Source organism: Archocentrus centrarchus, chromosome 16 (genome assembly GCF_007364275.1).
Source record: "Archocentrus centrarchus isolate MPI-CPG fArcCen1 chromosome 16, fArcCen1, whole genome shotgun sequence".
Classification (NCBI taxonomy): Eukaryota; Metazoa; Chordata; class Actinopteri; order Cichliformes; family Cichlidae; genus Archocentrus; species Archocentrus centrarchus.
The window spans coordinates 32681117-32698131 of record NC_044361.1 but is presented as its reverse complement, the minus strand read 5'-3'; the positions used below and the strand labels follow the sequence as shown (position 1 = coordinate 32698131).

The 17015-nt window shown below is 42.4% G+C and overlaps 1 protein-coding gene across 1 annotated transcript; it reads right to left on the bottom strand.

The window, feature by feature from the left end:
* Positions 1-3068: 3068 nt before the first annotated feature.
* Positions 3069-15374, bottom strand: psmc4 (proteasome 26S subunit, ATPase 4). Its single transcript, XM_030750250.1, has 11 exons — positions 15247-15374; positions 14669-14767; positions 11786-11972; positions 11198-11344; positions 10919-11028; positions 9911-10004; positions 9593-9760; positions 9428-9504; positions 4972-5140; positions 4463-4518; positions 3069-3535 (listed from the first exon to the last, which is right to left on the bottom strand). Exons 1-11 carry the CDS (start codon positions 15277-15279, stop codon positions 3422-3424), a joined length of 1254 nt encoding a protein of 417 aa, XP_030606110.1. The 5' UTR covers positions 15280-15374; the 3' UTR covers positions 3069-3421.
* Positions 15375-17015: the final 1641 nt, after the last annotated feature.

Genomic DNA, 17015 nt, shown 5'->3' with positions numbered 1-17015 from the left:
ACCTCAGCAGCAGCAGCTAGCATGATGTTTATAATGTAACATATAGGTCTTCAGTCTTCCTTGCTATGGAGTCCAAATCCAAAAAACAGAAGTTTTTAATAGAGCATGGCCATATTTGTTATGAATATTTGCCAGAGCTGCTGCTGGCTAACAGGTGTGTCTGCTCTGCAGATGGACTTCAGTCAAAACTAAACTGAAGCTGTCCTGTTCTTTTTCTTTTGTTATTTTAAAGCTCTTAGACTGCTGTTTGTTAGTTATTATCAAAATAGAAAGAACGAGAAGAAAGGTGATCTAAGTGGCTTTGAACGTGGCACGGCTGTTGATGCCAGACGGGCTTATCAAAAAGTGCCAAATTTATCCTCCCTGTGTAATATGATCAAATACATAGCTACACACACACACATCTAAGAAAAAACATTTTAATTCATTAAACAGCCTCCACCTTACCACCAGCTGACACCAGCTTCACGTGTGTCAGCTTTCATTTCTGTAAACTGAATTCAAATGGAAATTACTGCAGTGACCTTTCTCGACCAAAAAAAACTGACCACCACTGATAACAAGCCTTGATTCCCATTACCCTTCAGCCGCTCGCTTAGCACTACATTTATGCGCCTCACAAACCATGGGGCCTTATTCTGGATTATGTAAACCCAAAAGCTTAAAATGAAACTGAGCCCATCACTGACTGCATTACAGGCAATATTTTAGGTTGTTTCAGGACAAGTTTTATGTCTGTCCAAAGGTCAGAAAAGCAAGCAACTTCCTTTAGATAAAGCCAAACCATAAAACAGTGAGTCATTTGATAATTTAGTAGATAAAGGACTTTCTAAAGTCCAGTGAGCTGATACGATCAAACCTGACCTCACCCTCAGGTTTGGCTACAGTGGTGGAAAGAATATTTACACAAGGACTGTACTTAGGTACACTTTGAGGTACTTGCACAGGAGTAATTCCATTTGATGCTACTTTATGCTTTCACTCAGTTCAGAGAAATATTTACTCTCTACTAATATTTATTGAGCTTTAGTGCCTTTTACGCACAGTGGGTAATATAAGAGCCTTTTAAAAACAGCACACTGTAAAATGCACACTTTCTGCTCATTTCCAGCTCCATATTTTTATTGTTGGACTCAAGTACATAGAGTGGCTTTGCATGATTCACAGCTCAAAATAATCCTTGCTTCTCTAACACTGGGCTTTCGAGCATCTGTTCAACTGTTGGCACGTCCACGTAGGTTCCTGCTTGGCTTAAAAAAAAAAAAAAAAAAAAAAAAAAAAAAAAAAGCCATTTCAGCTCATCCCCCTTTAAGACCAATCTTCTTCTCATTGGCTGCTCCTCACAAACAAGAAGTTCCTCCTAGCTGCCTGCTGGTTTCACCTCAGCTAATCTAATCTTGACGTACCTGCGCTGGTTGTGCCCTTTGGAAAATTTTCAATGCAATTATCTGACAAATAATGTGTGTTGCTGTGAGATAAACCATTGAATAAGTCTGTGCTTCACTTTCAGTTCTTTCATCTTTCATATGGTCAGTTCTGGCTCCAAAAACCCACACAGCTGCAGCCAAAATGCGACACTTAGGCTTTAAAACGAACCCCAAACCACCCATTGATTGTGTACGGTCTGTTTTAAGGAGTCAGTGGGATACTCTGGTACGCTCATTCCGAAGTCATCGTTTGCTCTGAATTCACCTGTTTCTGAGAAGATATAATGAACCAAAAGACAGTCCGGCCACCTGAGTACAGGGTACTTCCTGTCAGGCCCTCAGCGACTCAAAGCAGCATGGACGCTCTGGTGTCAGCACTGTGGTACAGACTCTTCCCTAGACAGTACTTTGGAAGAAACCACAGGCTGGATCAGATATTTGCCAGGATGTCCTACTGGCCAGAAATGGCAATCCTGCAGCTCTGTCCCTTTTATTTTGACCAGGTCACCTACAGCCTTCGTACCACGCCCCTGTAGGTACCACCACGTTGAAGAACAGCACAATCCTTTGCGTATTCATTTTTCTGACCCCCCTCCTCTCACTTGGTAACCTCCAGCTGCAGTGCTTCAACTCGTGGGCAGACTTAAAAACAGATGGAAAGGCCGGGTCTGCGGCGTCAGCTCAATTCAAGGATTCGCAGGGAAACCCAGTCCAGGGCCGACATCCATCTGAGTTGACTTTGTCAAATCCAAAATCCACACAATGGCAGGATTTTATCCACATGGGACTACCTTTATCTCATGTATGGCTCCCACTGCTAACTTCTAATTAATAAATGTTATTTAAATACTAATGTGAATGTTGTGAGTGTACCTAATATGATCCCGTTCACGAATAACAGCAGATAACTTTTTATGTTTTATGTGATCCCTACTGATAAAGCCAAGTGACACTCCCACCATCCTGGTGGGATCAGTGTCTAAATGGACGCTTCAGCAAGAACCATCTAAGGAACATGTTGCTTGCTGTCAGGGAGTGAAAAGGCTGGCCTGGGTCACCAGGACAGTGACAGACCAAGCAGCAACCTCTTGAGTCTGAAAAATGAAGCCAGCAGTCAAGCAGCAAAAACTGCAGTAGCTGTAATGTCCACCTGAGCCTGGCTCCAGAAGGGAGTCGGTCTCCACAGGTTAAAACTCGAGTGCAGAAAGTCTGCCAGCAGTTTTGTTCTGCATGGGCAGCTTCCTCCTTCATAACAACTGTGAAGAGATCACGCTTTTTATAACTCACCCATCTGCATACTGCAGTTACAGTAGGGGTGTAGCCAGTTTGACAGGTGCAAACATGTTTGTGCAATGCAACTATTAGACAATTAATATGGCTGCTCTGCATTAACTGTACCAACAGTCTGTCCAGTAGGTCTGTGCTTCCAGCGCCATTCTAGGATTTTATATAAAGGTTAAAGATAACACTAATTAGCTCCTGTACACTTTACAGACTTAGAACCCTTCAACTGCCACATTTAAGACAACTCTCTATAAAAATATTTAACTGTTGATCAATTAAAATGACCTCCCACTTCATTTTTTGGATACATTTGTTTGTCACTAACCAAAATGCAGAAAAATAATTAACAGCATTTCCTGTTTTTATGGAAAACATGTTTTAATGGATTTTTTTTAAGGTAACGTGTTGTTCAGAGAGTACACACAGATAACAAATGTTCTATCCTAGCTACAGTCAGGGCAAGATATTTTTAGGAACTAGTGGAGGGCCTGTAGGAAAACACACTCCTTCACATGGTAGTGTGACACAGGGCCGGGCTGACGTTAGGCCCCAAGTGCTGCAGTGAGTAAATTTAGTCCAAAAATCAATGCGGGTCGTGAATCCACAAAAGACTCGCTGTAGATACAGACACACAGATGGAAATCAATAACAAACGTGTGTCTGGACACTTTTTTTTTTTTTTTTTAAATTCCTCTCAATGGTATTTTTGTCTACTTGTAGAACTCGTGCTCCTGCTCGTCCTTTTTGATGACCGTCTTGTAGGCTTTTTCAAAGTCTTTGGCGAGGACGATATACCTGTTCTCCCGCACTGCCAACATGCCAGCCTGAGACAGAAGAGAAGAAGAAATTTAATCACTTTTATCCGCACGTGAAAACAGCCAATTTCACCAAGTTCAGTTTAAGATGGCTGCGCTCTGAAACATCTGCCATTGCTTGTGCTGTGCTAGAACAGTTTCCCACTGCAGCAAGCAAAGTGCAGGAGGGTGCAAGCATGCCAGCTGGAGAGTACTTGCATATGCTACGTATGAAATATATTCATGCAATCAATAGAAATGCAGAATGACAGGGAGCTGGCACATATAATACACATGAAGACTGTGAGCAAAAAGTGACAATACAGGTAGTGGACAGGGCAACAAAACTTTTGGGTCGTTTGTGCAGCACTCTGAGCCATAAGCAGAATCACCCAGACCTCCCTCTCATTGGCCACCTCCTCCAGCTCCTCTGAGGGAGGTAGGAGGGGTTCCCAAGCCAGCTAAGAGACGCAATTGCTCCAACATGTTCTGGGTCTGCCCACGCTGGGGCCTCCATAAACTGCCTCACTTTCATGCTTCGCTCTCTCCACATTCGTGTCTCTTTTCCACTGTGTTCAATATATTTCTTGCCCCACACAATTATATTTAAGACAGACTGGTGGCTCCTAATGTAGCAGTTTACACATTTGAACAGTCAGTGTTCAATTCCAGTCAGAGACACAAATCCCTCTCGGTGTTGCATCAGGAAGAGCGCCTGGTGTAAAACACGGTGCCCTGCTGTAGCAACCCTTTGTGTCAAGGGAGCAGCCGACAGCAGCTCTTACATTTGAAAGAGTGAAGTCAACGTGAGCTGAGAGAAGCAACATTCACTTCATAGCAAATCAAATTTTAAGAGCTCCCCATATTGGATTCAAGACATTCAGATTATCAGAAGCAGTTCATGAGTAGTTGATAAGTTAAAAAAAAAGAATTTGTAAACAAGCAGTTGCAGCTTACCTCCTGGCAGATGGAGTTGATGTCAGCTCCGGAGATCTTGTCTGGTCGGGCCACATCTGCGCATCAGTTAAGATCAAATCAACAACACAGCATTCAATGCAAATACATAAACCAGCAGCAGCGCTGAGCTGTGTGTGGGCAGTGCCGTGTAAACAGTACTCAGGGTGCAGATTTAATCTTCAACACTTGCAAAGGAAGCAGTCGATGTGTCTACATGTCTGTCTGTTTTCCAGATTTTTTTCCTGAGTTGTGCCAAAAATGTGACCGTTGATCAGCACATTTTTTAACCAGTTCGTCCCTGAATCAGGTGGACAAACAGACAAACGGTCTGAAAACATAAAAACCTCCAGCCATGTAAGTCAACACCACAGTGGTATAAAAACAAAACCCAACAATAGGAGCAAAACTAACAGCAAAGCTGAACATTTACATTACTGTGCGCTATGGTAAATGCTGCAGGGAGCACAAAATACATTTCTCAGCCTGTTACAGATGAACCAAAAGGATACAGTCCTCCAGGTCGACCTCCTCTGAGAGGTTCATTTTACTGGTGATGGTGGAGAAAATGAGACGCTTCTGCCTGCGGTCGGGCAGCGGGAACTCGATCTTTCTGTCCAGGCGACCCGGACGGAGAAGAGCCGGGTCCAGAGTGTCGGCTCTGTTGGTGGCCATGATCACCTGAAGAAAGGGGGTGGAGTCACATGTTATTAAAGCACATGAGACGGCAAACTGTAAACACACCATGACATGAGACGTATTCTGCCCCACATTAAATGAATTAAAGCTGCTCAGTTAAGGCAAAGCCCATAACCATGATAATTTAAAGAATTTTAGTTTATTTACCATTTTCTTTAACTTAAATATACATTTATTGGACTGTCTTTGTAGAGGTGATATCCTTTAACTCTTAAACAATTAAAAATAAATAAATAAAAAATAAAGTGGATCCACAGGGAGCCTGAACTGGTTGTTTACAGGCTCAGGTTATTTTAGGAGGGGCTACTACAACTGGCTAGCATGCTTTAAAGTTAAAAACGTGCCCTTTTTTTTTTTTAATGTACATTTTGCACACAGACAGGACATCCTTTCACCTTCTGTGAAACTTTGTTTTAGCTCCTGTTTCTTCTTCACTGAAAACTGGCAGGTCACAAACCTTTTAAAAAGAGCTGCTGACTACAAACCATCAGCACATCCACATCCGAATGCATGTAAATGGGAACAGTTTCATTGTGAATGCGGCTACATCAGGGTTTATACAGGAATCCTAGAGTTAAATTTACTACCTTTTACTACCTTTTTTTACTACCTCTAATATATTTTTACTACCAGGACAAAATCAAGCAGCAGCCTTTTTTGGGGTAGCGGTGGATTCACAGCACTAAGCCATGTGAGATGATCGCACATCTCTCACCAAAGATAAAACTTTATCCCACTTACTTGAAGGTGTAACTGTGACTTTGTCTTGACTAAGACCTCAAACACATTAATATTCCAAACACATTTCAAAAAGTGGTGCAGTGGGTAGGCCCCCGTCTTGCAGCCAGTGGGTTGCCGGTTTGAGTCCCTGTCCCTGTGTTGCGATGTGTCCTTGGGCAAGACACTTAAACCACATTGCCTAATGGTAGTGCCGGTCTCTGGCTGCATGACCGCAGATGCTCGTCTCTGGATCATTTCATTGTGTGCCTTGTGCGCACAATGACAGTGAGTTGAATCTATCCATCTAAATTTGTTTTTTTAAGAATATAAACAAAATGCAATGAAATTCAAGTTTCACAAGCCGATTATTTATTTCCCAATAAAATCTTGGAATACTGGTTTGCTGCTGGAGGTGTGACGGCAATACTTGTGCTCGTAGCTGACCTTGAGGTTGCAGTTGCAGTGCTTTGTGTAGCACCAAAAAACAAAATAGGGATGTGCTCCCCACGCGCAAATCCGCTGCTGGTGAACGGTGGATGCTCAGTGTGATTTGACACATCGTTTCAGGTCAAATTTATATTTTTTTCTGCACACTTTACAAAACGCCTCTCGATCATTCCCCATGACCGGCTTAACCCTCTGGGGTCCGGGGTATATTTGGCCATTTTTGACTACTGTTGTTTTTAGCTTCATAGTTGACCTTAGAAACTGTTTACCTTGCCTTGTTTGGTATAATTTTTTTTTCCAGCATGACCTCATGTGTGACTGTATAATTATTCTTTCATTTTGACATCCTGTATTAAGACATTGGACTTACAATCACATAAAAAAATAAATTCAGAGTAGAAAAAAAGTTAGATTTTTTTGTACTGTAAAAATCAGAAACATGCTTAACGAATTATTTTTACAATTACAATGCAAATATAAGTTGTAAATTTGCAAAACTTGTGTAAAAATATAGTAAATAATAAAGTTAAATACAACTATTCACAATAAAATGCAGGAAAGGCCTCGGGTGTTTTTGTGTACAACTATTTACAGAGCAATCAGGACTCACATTAAGATGCTACACAAATTATTTATGCCGCCTCAAAAAACAGTTTCTGTCCTCCACAAGACTGAGGAGCCCATCACAGGCAAAACTTGCCAGTAATGTCTCTTTTACCACTTTTTCACCTGCTCCTCAGCAGTCAAATGCACCCAAATGCATCGGGTTACCGCATAATTTTCTGATTGGTTGATTTTTCCACCAATAGGAAAGGGGTTGTCAGGAATTTTTTTTTTTTTTTTAGCAGCACTTCCTGTTAGCGAAACTCACATTTTCGCCGTTTATTTCTGCACAAAACGCGCATCGAAGGTGAGGACAATATACAGGAAAAAGCATGGCGTAAATTATTGGGCATAACTCTGGTTTTACTTGGCCTATCAACGTAATTTAAAAACTGGTACATAGTTTGAAGTCTGCACTTTCAATTCATGGCAGCAGCGTCCCGATGCTACGTCATCTAAAATCGGCGACGTCATTTTGACGCGCCAGCGCGTCCGTGTATTCCAGAGGGTTCGAATGCCGGGTCATCGAGCCAAAGTTGTGAAAATTACATTTTCCCATGACGAGGCGCAAAATGACTCTGCGCATGCGCACAGCAGATCGGACAGTGGAACCGCTCGTCAACAACGTCAGCTCAGGTCTTGCTGAGTAGTTATATTTCTATACAGATCTTATAGTTAAACGAACTTAAAACAAAAAGTCTGCATCAATGGAAAAGTCAAAATATATTGAAGGGGTGATGAAAAATTTACTACCAAGTCAAATTCTGTTTACTACCTTTTACTTGCCTTAATTTGACCTCATTTAATTTACTACCTTTTACTACCCCACGGAAACCCTGTACATTAAACTCCTGTGTGCACAAAGCAGGACAAAAGCAAACAGACGTAACGTTAGCTGCTGACTCTCACGCTCAACACTCACTGGTTTCCCTGCTGTTGTGGAGACATACTTAAGTCTTTCACTTAGTTTATAATATCTATAATGATGGATCCTCAGATCTAATTTGCAAGCTCTGAGAGCTGCTGAACGTCTTGATAAAGTAATTTTGAAATTTGGGAAAGGCCACAAAGTATCTGTACATTATTCCCTGCTGATGATTTAAGTTTGCAATGGGATGTTGAAGAACGGGATATTGGAACATTAAAGTGATGTCAAGGGATGCGAGGGTTACTCAATTTAAGATTGTGCATTGTTTTTATTGGACACCACAGAGATGTTTTAGACTCGGGTTAAAAAGGTACACCAACCCACTGGTGACGTAAACATCAGCGGGATCATTAACTCCAGGCTGTGTGTCATGCAAAGTTCAGAGTTTTGAATAAGAATCTGAAAATATTTGATATTTTAAGGATTCAGTTACATTCAGTCCCAGAATATTTATTCTGGGCGATGATCCAGATTTAGACGGAAAAGATAAACACATTAAGAAAGTGGTCCAAACTGGCATCATGAGCGGCAGATTGAACATCCTTACAAGATGGGAAACTGAAGGGGTGCCCTCTGTGAGACGATGTCATTCCAACAGTTTATAACGCAGGATAATCATTTTAGGAAGTATTTACTTTCCTTTGGAGGACTCTTGACTCGAGCTGTGTCCACACTGGAAGCGATGTGGGAACCATATAAAGTGAACGACATTTTGCAACTTCAAGCGACTACGGGCAAAATAACTTTCTCAGCTTCCAGGAGATCGACTGAAGTGACTGCCAAGGAGAGCTTACTGCTGATTGACATATGGCCTGATAATTAGCGGGTTACCTAGGCAACTGGAGCCTGGGATCTTTCCATTTGACCAGCAGTCAGCCTCAAAGCGATGCACGATGAGCAAACTGCTTCCAGTGAGTACGCAGCAGCTTTAGAGCTCAAGGAGTGGAAGGAGCTTTGCTTTTGTAGCAATGACCACTAAACAGATCCATTACATGTGATGCCATATACACACAACCAGTCATTTATGAGTGAGGGAGGGGCATGTGTACAGTTTACTACGTTGATTTCTGTGCTGAGTTGTCGTTTTAAGTCTAAATAAAACAGTTAATTACTAAAAAAAAATATATTTATGTGTTTCTAATTATTTTTAAGTGCCGTAAATTTGTGACATTTTAAATACTAAGTTCCTGTAAGCCTTGGACTGGAATAAAATGGCAGAAAGGTAACTGAAAGGTTCTGGCACTTCTCACTACAAATACTCTTTTGCCAGTGAAAAACAAGTGAGCTGCTGCCCCAAAAAGCTTTTGGGTTACAGCATTCACCAGAACAGGAAAGAGTTCTTTGTGCAAGTCTGAGCAGCACTGTATGTGTAAACAGCTGAAGGGCAAACTGTCCATTTAAGGTCCTGATGAACGATGGCGTGAGCCTTGGGGAGACTCTCTAAGCTGGATTACAGCAGACGCAGGGATAACGATGCAGTGAATGGATATGCAGCTCGAGTCAGCACAGAGGTGGTGCAGTCACAGGGGGAAACAGTTAAGAGGTTCCTCAGACAGGAGGACTTGGCTCACCTTGACATTGACATTCTGGTCAAAGCCGTCCATCTGATTGAGCAGCTCGAGTAAGATTCTCTGCACTTCCCTGTCAGCTGCAGAGGAAACAACAAGGTTAAACAGTCGATTTCTTCACGAGGACAGACTGACAAAATTCTCTTTAAAAGTCGCACTGTTTCGTACCCCCAGTCTGTGCATCAAAACGCTTTGTGGCAATGGCGTCGATCTCATCGATGAAGATGATGGCTGGGGCGTTTTCCTTCGCCAGCCGGAAAACATCCCTCACCATACGAGGACCTTCACCCAAATACTTCTGAACAAACTCGGAGCCGACCACGCGGATGAAGGCCGCTGCAGAGACAAAACCGTCAGTGAAATCCAGCTTCTGCTCATGATTCAATTAATCACAGTAATCCTGTGGTTTTAAAGGTTTGCAAAGCCTTCAAGTAAAAGGAAAATGTGTTAACTGTGTGCAGCATGTGACCAATCTGCTGCGCTTACCTGTAGTGTGGTGAGCCACAGCCTTGGCCAACATGGTCTTGCCACAGCCTGGAGGTCCATACATAAGGACACCCCTGGGTGGGTCGATGCCAATCTGAGGAAAGAGACAGAAAGGTGAATATGACTCAGTCTTGCCTCAGTTATGCAGACTGCTCATGATAATAATAATAAAAAAAAGTTATGCAATGTCCCCTTTTACATTTGTTGTGTAATTGTGGTTGACAAACAACTTCCTCATGCATTTATGCCACCTTCTGGCAGTAGGTGTGTGTTACAGTCTACCAGTAACAGGTAAAAACAGCAATACAAATGGATTTATTGTCTGTTAAAATAGCATGACCAATTTATTTTTTTTAAATCATGTACCACAACGTTTTTGAGGCCTTTATTATTACACAGATTCATGATATTTTTCTCTTACTTTGGCAGCTGGCTGTACTAACTGGATTACAGAAACTAGGTGCATATTTTATATAAAGTCTATGTGCTGAAATTTTGTGACTAGTTGGGAGCATGCCTGCAGTTCTGCAGCCTTCAGCAGACTTACAGCTACGCTGCAAAGACCAGAAGTATGGAAAGATGGGAGGCACAGAATGTCTGAGACATTTTGATATTTATGAGATGTCTGCCTGAACCGTCACTAGGTTTCTGCTTACTACTGGATCACAACCCTGCAGCTGGTCGGCACCAAGCAAAGCAAAACATCATCACTCCAAAAGTGTCATCAGTTATACACACTGATGTTTTTTTTCTTTGTCTTGCTCAGAAGGCTTTTCCACTTTTCCTCATGTTGTTTTCTGAACAAAGGTTGCTCGCTTCTGAACAGCTTTTTTTTTTAATTAACTTTCTGCATCGTCTCATTTGTTATCAAGTTTATTAGACTGCTTGGCAATCACTGTGTGCACGCTCAGTGTACAGCTCACATGAAATTAAATCCACTCTAATGACTGGTCTTAAAGAATGACTTAGAATTTGGACAAGTGTTAAAACATCACTTGAATATCTGACCTGTTTATAGAGCTCAAAGTGTGTGAGAGGCAGTTCCACGGCTTCTCTGACTTCCTGCTTCTGAATGTCCATCCCGCCAATGTCGGCATACATCACGTCAGGCTTTTGGTCTGGGAGCAGAAACACAGAAGTTAAACCAGCTCTGGTGTTCAAAGTGAACATGCCAGCTTCAGATATTTTTAATGAGCTGTGAGTGCAGAAACAAAGAGAAAGCTCTGGCCGACTGTGCCGAGTGTCCTCTGCAGCACTTTAACATGTCAGGGCCTGAAGTCCTCGTACCTGACGTCAGCATCATGATGCTGCTGTCAGCCTCAGGGGGGAGCACGTCCACCAGAGCGTTGCTGTGCTTGTGCAAAGCCACTGAGGCGTTGGGCTTCAGCAGCTCTCTGTCGATGGTGCTCAGGATGCGCACGTAGTAGTTGGATCCTGAAAGGTTGACAGTGGGGAATAGGGAGGAGAAACAGGGCTCGTTACACATTTAAGACACATTCATCGCGCTGAATAATTGACAGCACACAGAACATCTCATCCAGGTTTTCCCAGAAGACAGAAAGCCTGAGCACGATAAAGCATGAATACATCACCTGCTGCTTCATTCATTTATAATCTGAGACATTATTTATTGTATAGTCTACACTTTTGTGTTTTTAAGGGTACACAGTGTAGGATTTAGTGGCATCGAGCAGTCAGGTTAAGGCTCACTGAACAGGGACAAAAATCAACAATTGATCTCTCAGATATCCTACAAACTGTTCTGCTGGCACCATGTGACAGTTTGATGATGAGGAGGCAAGTTTTGGGACTTTTCTAGGACTGCTTCAAGGTTTCGTAGTTCTGGTATATTTTGTCTTTTTCTCTCAACAATACCTGTAGTGGAACCAACAATAGCTGTGTTCTGGTCGACGGCTTCCAGGAACTGGCCAATGACAAGAGGGATGCTCTGTATCCTCTTCACCTCCTCCTGAGCGTGCAGGAACTCCTTCTTCAGGTTCTTCTGTTCATCTTTGATGTACTCCTCCTGCACCTCCAGGAACTCCAGCTCCTGCTGCAGCTTCTGCAAACACATGGGAAAAAGGAGAAAAGAAGAAAGGCAGAGTGAGAGCCTGCCAGAGATGAATGAATCACGATTACTTTCACCTCAATTATTTAACAGTTATTATAAATTTAAACACTGAGTGGTTTTTAACTCAAATTAAGAAAGATGTGAGCGACACAGGCCGTATGGTAGCCAGTTATGCCCTGAGGGCGTTTGACCATAAAGGTGTTCTGCTGGGACCAGCAGGCCTTGGTAACACAGGTAACCTTTGTCCTTACTACAGACACACTAAGTGTAATAACACCCACAGAAAATCCCGTTCATATATTAATTTTTACAGTCAATGTTTTAATTGGACTCTATCAGAATTTGAATATTTGGTAACAGCTCTGGAACACACAAAGCGATTCACAGACAAAGACAAATGCTAATAATTCTTCCACATGTTCGTGCTCTGAGTTTTTCCTTTATGAATCAAGTTTAAATTACCACTATAAAATGATTAATTGATTAATGATTTTATGTATTCATTTTTTCCTCCAAAGCTCACGTTTGTATTTTAAATCCACTCCCCACATTTCTTTTACAGTGATACTCAGTGTGAACATCATCACTGCCCCATAACTATTGATAGTGGTGATGGAGGCACACTGGAGTCTTCCAAATAACAGGTGTACCAAATTAAGAAAAAAACCTTAGCATTAGTGCTGGTATACATACAGAAGAAGTCAAAACAGAAAACAAAGTCGCTGTGGAGGTTTGTTCAAAGTTTACTCCAAAGTCAAATTTTTTTCCAGCTGTTTCAACATCTCACACTGAGCCCTCTGAGCTCTGAGTTTATGTCACATGGGCAGAGCGGCCCTAGTGGACTCGCTGAGGCAGAAAGTATAATCCTGACCAACTACACTTCCGCACCCAGCAGTGGACTTCAAAGAAGCATAACAGGAATGAGTGCTCAGCCAGCGGGGCTCCAGCTGTCCTTGCCTACAACAAGTACAACCAAGGCCTAAAAGACAGGATTTGATCAAAAAGATTTGAAGATTTACACTACACTGCCAAAAGTATTCACTCGTCTGCCTCCACATGCATTTGAACTTGAATAACATCCCATCCTTAATTCATAGGGTTTAATATGATGTCAGCCAATGCTTTGCAGCTATAACAGCGCCAACTCTTCTGGGAAGGCTTTAAACAAGGTTTTGGAGTGTTTATGGTTATTTTTGACCATTCTTCCAGAAGCACACTTATGAGGTCAGACACTGATGTTGGACGAGAAGGCCTGGCTCACAGTCTCCACTCTAATTCAACACAAAAGGTGTTCTGTCAGGTTGGGTTGATGATTCTGCGTAAGTTCTTTCACACCAAACTTTACAGTACTTGCTTTGTGCGCTGGTGTACAGTCATGTTGGAACAGGAAGGGACCATCCCCAAACTGCTCCCACAAAGTTGGGAGCATGAAATCATCCAAAATGTCTTGATACACTGAAGCATCAACGCCTCTTTTCCACTAGTACCTACTCAGCGCGGCTCGTCTCGGCACGGCCTTGTTTTACTTCCATTATAATTGAATACCACATCAATGTAGGTGGAGTCAATATAGCAAAGCGGGCAGTAGTAATGATCGTTCCAGATCACTCATCCAGAGTGAGATGCAGATACGAACATCTGCATCAGAGACCGGCACTACCGTTAGGCAATGTGGTTTAAGTGTCTTGTCCAAGGACATAACACAGCGCAGGGACAGGGGCTCGAACCTGCAACCTTCCGGCTGCAAGGCGACCGCCTACTGTCTGGGCATTCAGCCTCCCAGCAGTTTGTGTGCCTCCGTTTTCTTGTTGTCAGGTTTTAAAAAAATGGCGCGGTTGATTCTGGTGAAGGAGTCGCTCTCATGACTCAGCTAGTGACGACACTCCCTGGCCAATCAGTGGCATGCTGTCCTTCTACTCACCTTGGATGGCTTGGAACCCCAGCTGAGTGGGTACTAAAAAAAGTACCTGGTACCAGGGCATAATGGAAAAGCCTAAAAACCCTGCTGAGTAGTTACTAGTGGAAACGTGGCATAAGAGTTCCTTTCACTGAAACTAAGGGGCCGAGCCCAACTCCTGAGAAACACCACCACACCATAATCCCCCACCCACCAAATTTTACACTTGGCACAATGCAGTCAGACGAGTACTGTTCTCCTGGCAACTGCCAAACTCATCCATCAGGTTGCCAGACCAAAAAAAAAAAAAAAAGCACGATTCATCAATCCAGAGAACACATCTCCACTGCTCTTGTGTCCAGTGGGAGCATACTTTACACCACTGCATCCGAAACTTTGCATTGCGCTTGGTGACATAAGGCCCATTGGATGCAGCTGCTCAGCCATGGAAACCCACGAAGCTCTCGACACACTGTTCTTGAATTAATCTGAAGGCCACATGAAGTTTGGAGGTCTTTAGCAATTGACTCTGCAGAAAGTTGGCGGCCTCTGCACATTATGCACCTCAGCATCTGCTGGCCTACCTGAGTTGCTGTTCCCAATCGCTTTCCCTTTGTTATAATACTAGCAGCCGACTGCAGATTATTTAATTAACAAATTTCACAACATGACTTGTTGCACAGGTGGCATCCTATCACGATACCACGCTGGCATCCACTGAGAGTGACCCATTCTTTCACAGATGTTTGTACTCCTTCCAGACTGTATTCGAAACAAAGGGCAGACAGACCTTGTATCTGGTGTACAGGTCCTCCAGGTCTTCTGGTTCTGGTGCCAAGAAGGAGAGTCCCGTCTGGGGTCTTGAGGTCAGGACCGCCGGCATGTCTTCCTATAAAAACACAAACATGTGGACTGACAAACAGGTCTTTACATTCAGGAGCAGACACGGACCCGCACAGCATCTACTTTTTACAAACATCTCGTTAATTCCCCTTCACAGATAGCTCCCCTGGACAAACACCTGACCGCTCTGCGCCGCTTAAAAAGCCGAGCTCCACAATTAAACGATCCTTTGAATAATTACCACAGATATTCACTGACTGCAGTCTTACAAATTCCTCAGCTAAGTGAAAATAAATCCTTTTTCTCGAGCGCTGCGAGCGCGATGCTAATGCTAGCGGCTAGGCGGATGACATAGCAGCGGCGCTGAGAATGAATCGGCAGGTTTCCGTTTCACCGTTTTAATGGTCAACAAAAGACACTGCGAAACACACGCGCTCGCAGACACGCTCCTACACGTGCGTGTACAAAAGCCCATCGTACAGAACCCCCTGTGAGAAACGGGAACCTGGTGAAACGAACGCTTACCGGACTCTTCTCTACAGCCACAAAATCCTCCATGATCAAGCTCTTCTTCTACTACTACTTCCGTCGGGCTGACAGCCGTACTTAATATCACCGTAGAGGCGCATTACCGCCACCTGCTGGACAGGAATGTAAGCAGAAGTGTTACAGACACCAAATAGGAAAGAAAATAAAATCACAGTCACAGAGTTACTGATAGTGTTGTAGTTCTCGAGATCGGTCTTGGTCTCGAGACCGGTCTCGAGACCGCTTTTTGATGGTCTCGGTCTTGTCATGGACTCGGACCTTCCGGACTCGGGATTTTATTTCAAGACCAGTCAAGACCACAGCTCTGGAAATATCACTAAATTGCCAGAATATTGTCCAATTTATTTGTTAACATCTTTGCTTTTATTGGATACAAAACGTACTGATTCAAATCCAACAAAGATTGCGCTCCTCTGCCTCTCAAAGGAGCGCACCTCGCAGACTCCGCCCGGCTAGGTCGCTGTTATTATCGCTGCTTACGCCTGTATCATTTCACCGCAGTTTGCAGTCTACCACAGAGCACGGACAGTTTCATTCACAATGTGCACGTTTGATCTCACTATGGTCATGCGTGTGCTGCATAAATCGAAATAACAACCGGCATGAACACGAAGAGAAGTAAGAGGGGAAAATGAAGATCAAAGGAAAATTTCAGGCTTCCGATTCAACAAAAAAATCCCAGCATGAAAGGTAAATACCAACCTTCATGTATTTTGATACACAAACTGAAAATTTAATGCAAGTTTTAGGGCTGCAATAATTCTTGGAGTAACGCAATTCGATTATTAAAAATCCTCGACACAAATTTGTTGCTTTGATGTGCCATTAGCACTAGCAACATGAAGAAAAGAGAACTTCGTCGCTGCTCCATCCACCCTGTTTGCTTCACACAGAGAAACATTTGCAGTACGAAATTATTTCTTATCCAATTACTTGATTAATTGACGGAGTAATCAATTAAATACTTGATTACTAAAATAATTGATAGTTGCAGCCCTACTTGTATTCAGAAAGCCATAGTCAAACATTAGTTTTCAGCACCAGTGTAGCTATGAGAGGCCTTCAAGAATAAAATAACTACAGTTCCCAGCAAGATGATGTCACTTCCTATTGTTGCATTAAAAACGTGATAGTTTATGCTCACAATATGGTGGCTGATATTCAAATGTAGGAAATGCTTTTAGCAGCTGAGGAATCTGGATTATGTTTTTGTTGTGTATGTTTTTTATGTGATTTCTGCAAAAACAGTGGAAGGAAACGGCACACAATTAAAGCAAATTTAAATTTAAATTTGTAGAAAATTAGTGAATTTTTATTAAATGTTTTTATTATACTTTCTGAACAATCTACCTGGAAAAAAAGTTTGCATTTGTTCTTGAGTGATGATTTTGTACACTTAATTTATGAAAAAAAAAAATTCCAGACGTCAATGTGTGGGGAAAACTGTTTTGTTAATGTTCTATTGTTTCAGAACAATAACTTTTATTTTGATAAAGTATTTTCTACTTACATATAAACGTTGCCCAATTCTATCCTGGGTTTTAACCAGAGGTGGGAAGTAACGAAGTACAAATACTTCGTTACTGTACTTAAGTAGATTTTTCAGGTATCTGTACTTTACTTAAGTATTTATTTTTCTGACTACTTTTTACTTTTACTCCCTACATTTTTACACAAGTATCGGTACTTTCTACTTCTTACATTTTCAAACAGACTCGTTACTTTTTAACACGTCAGAGAGAAGT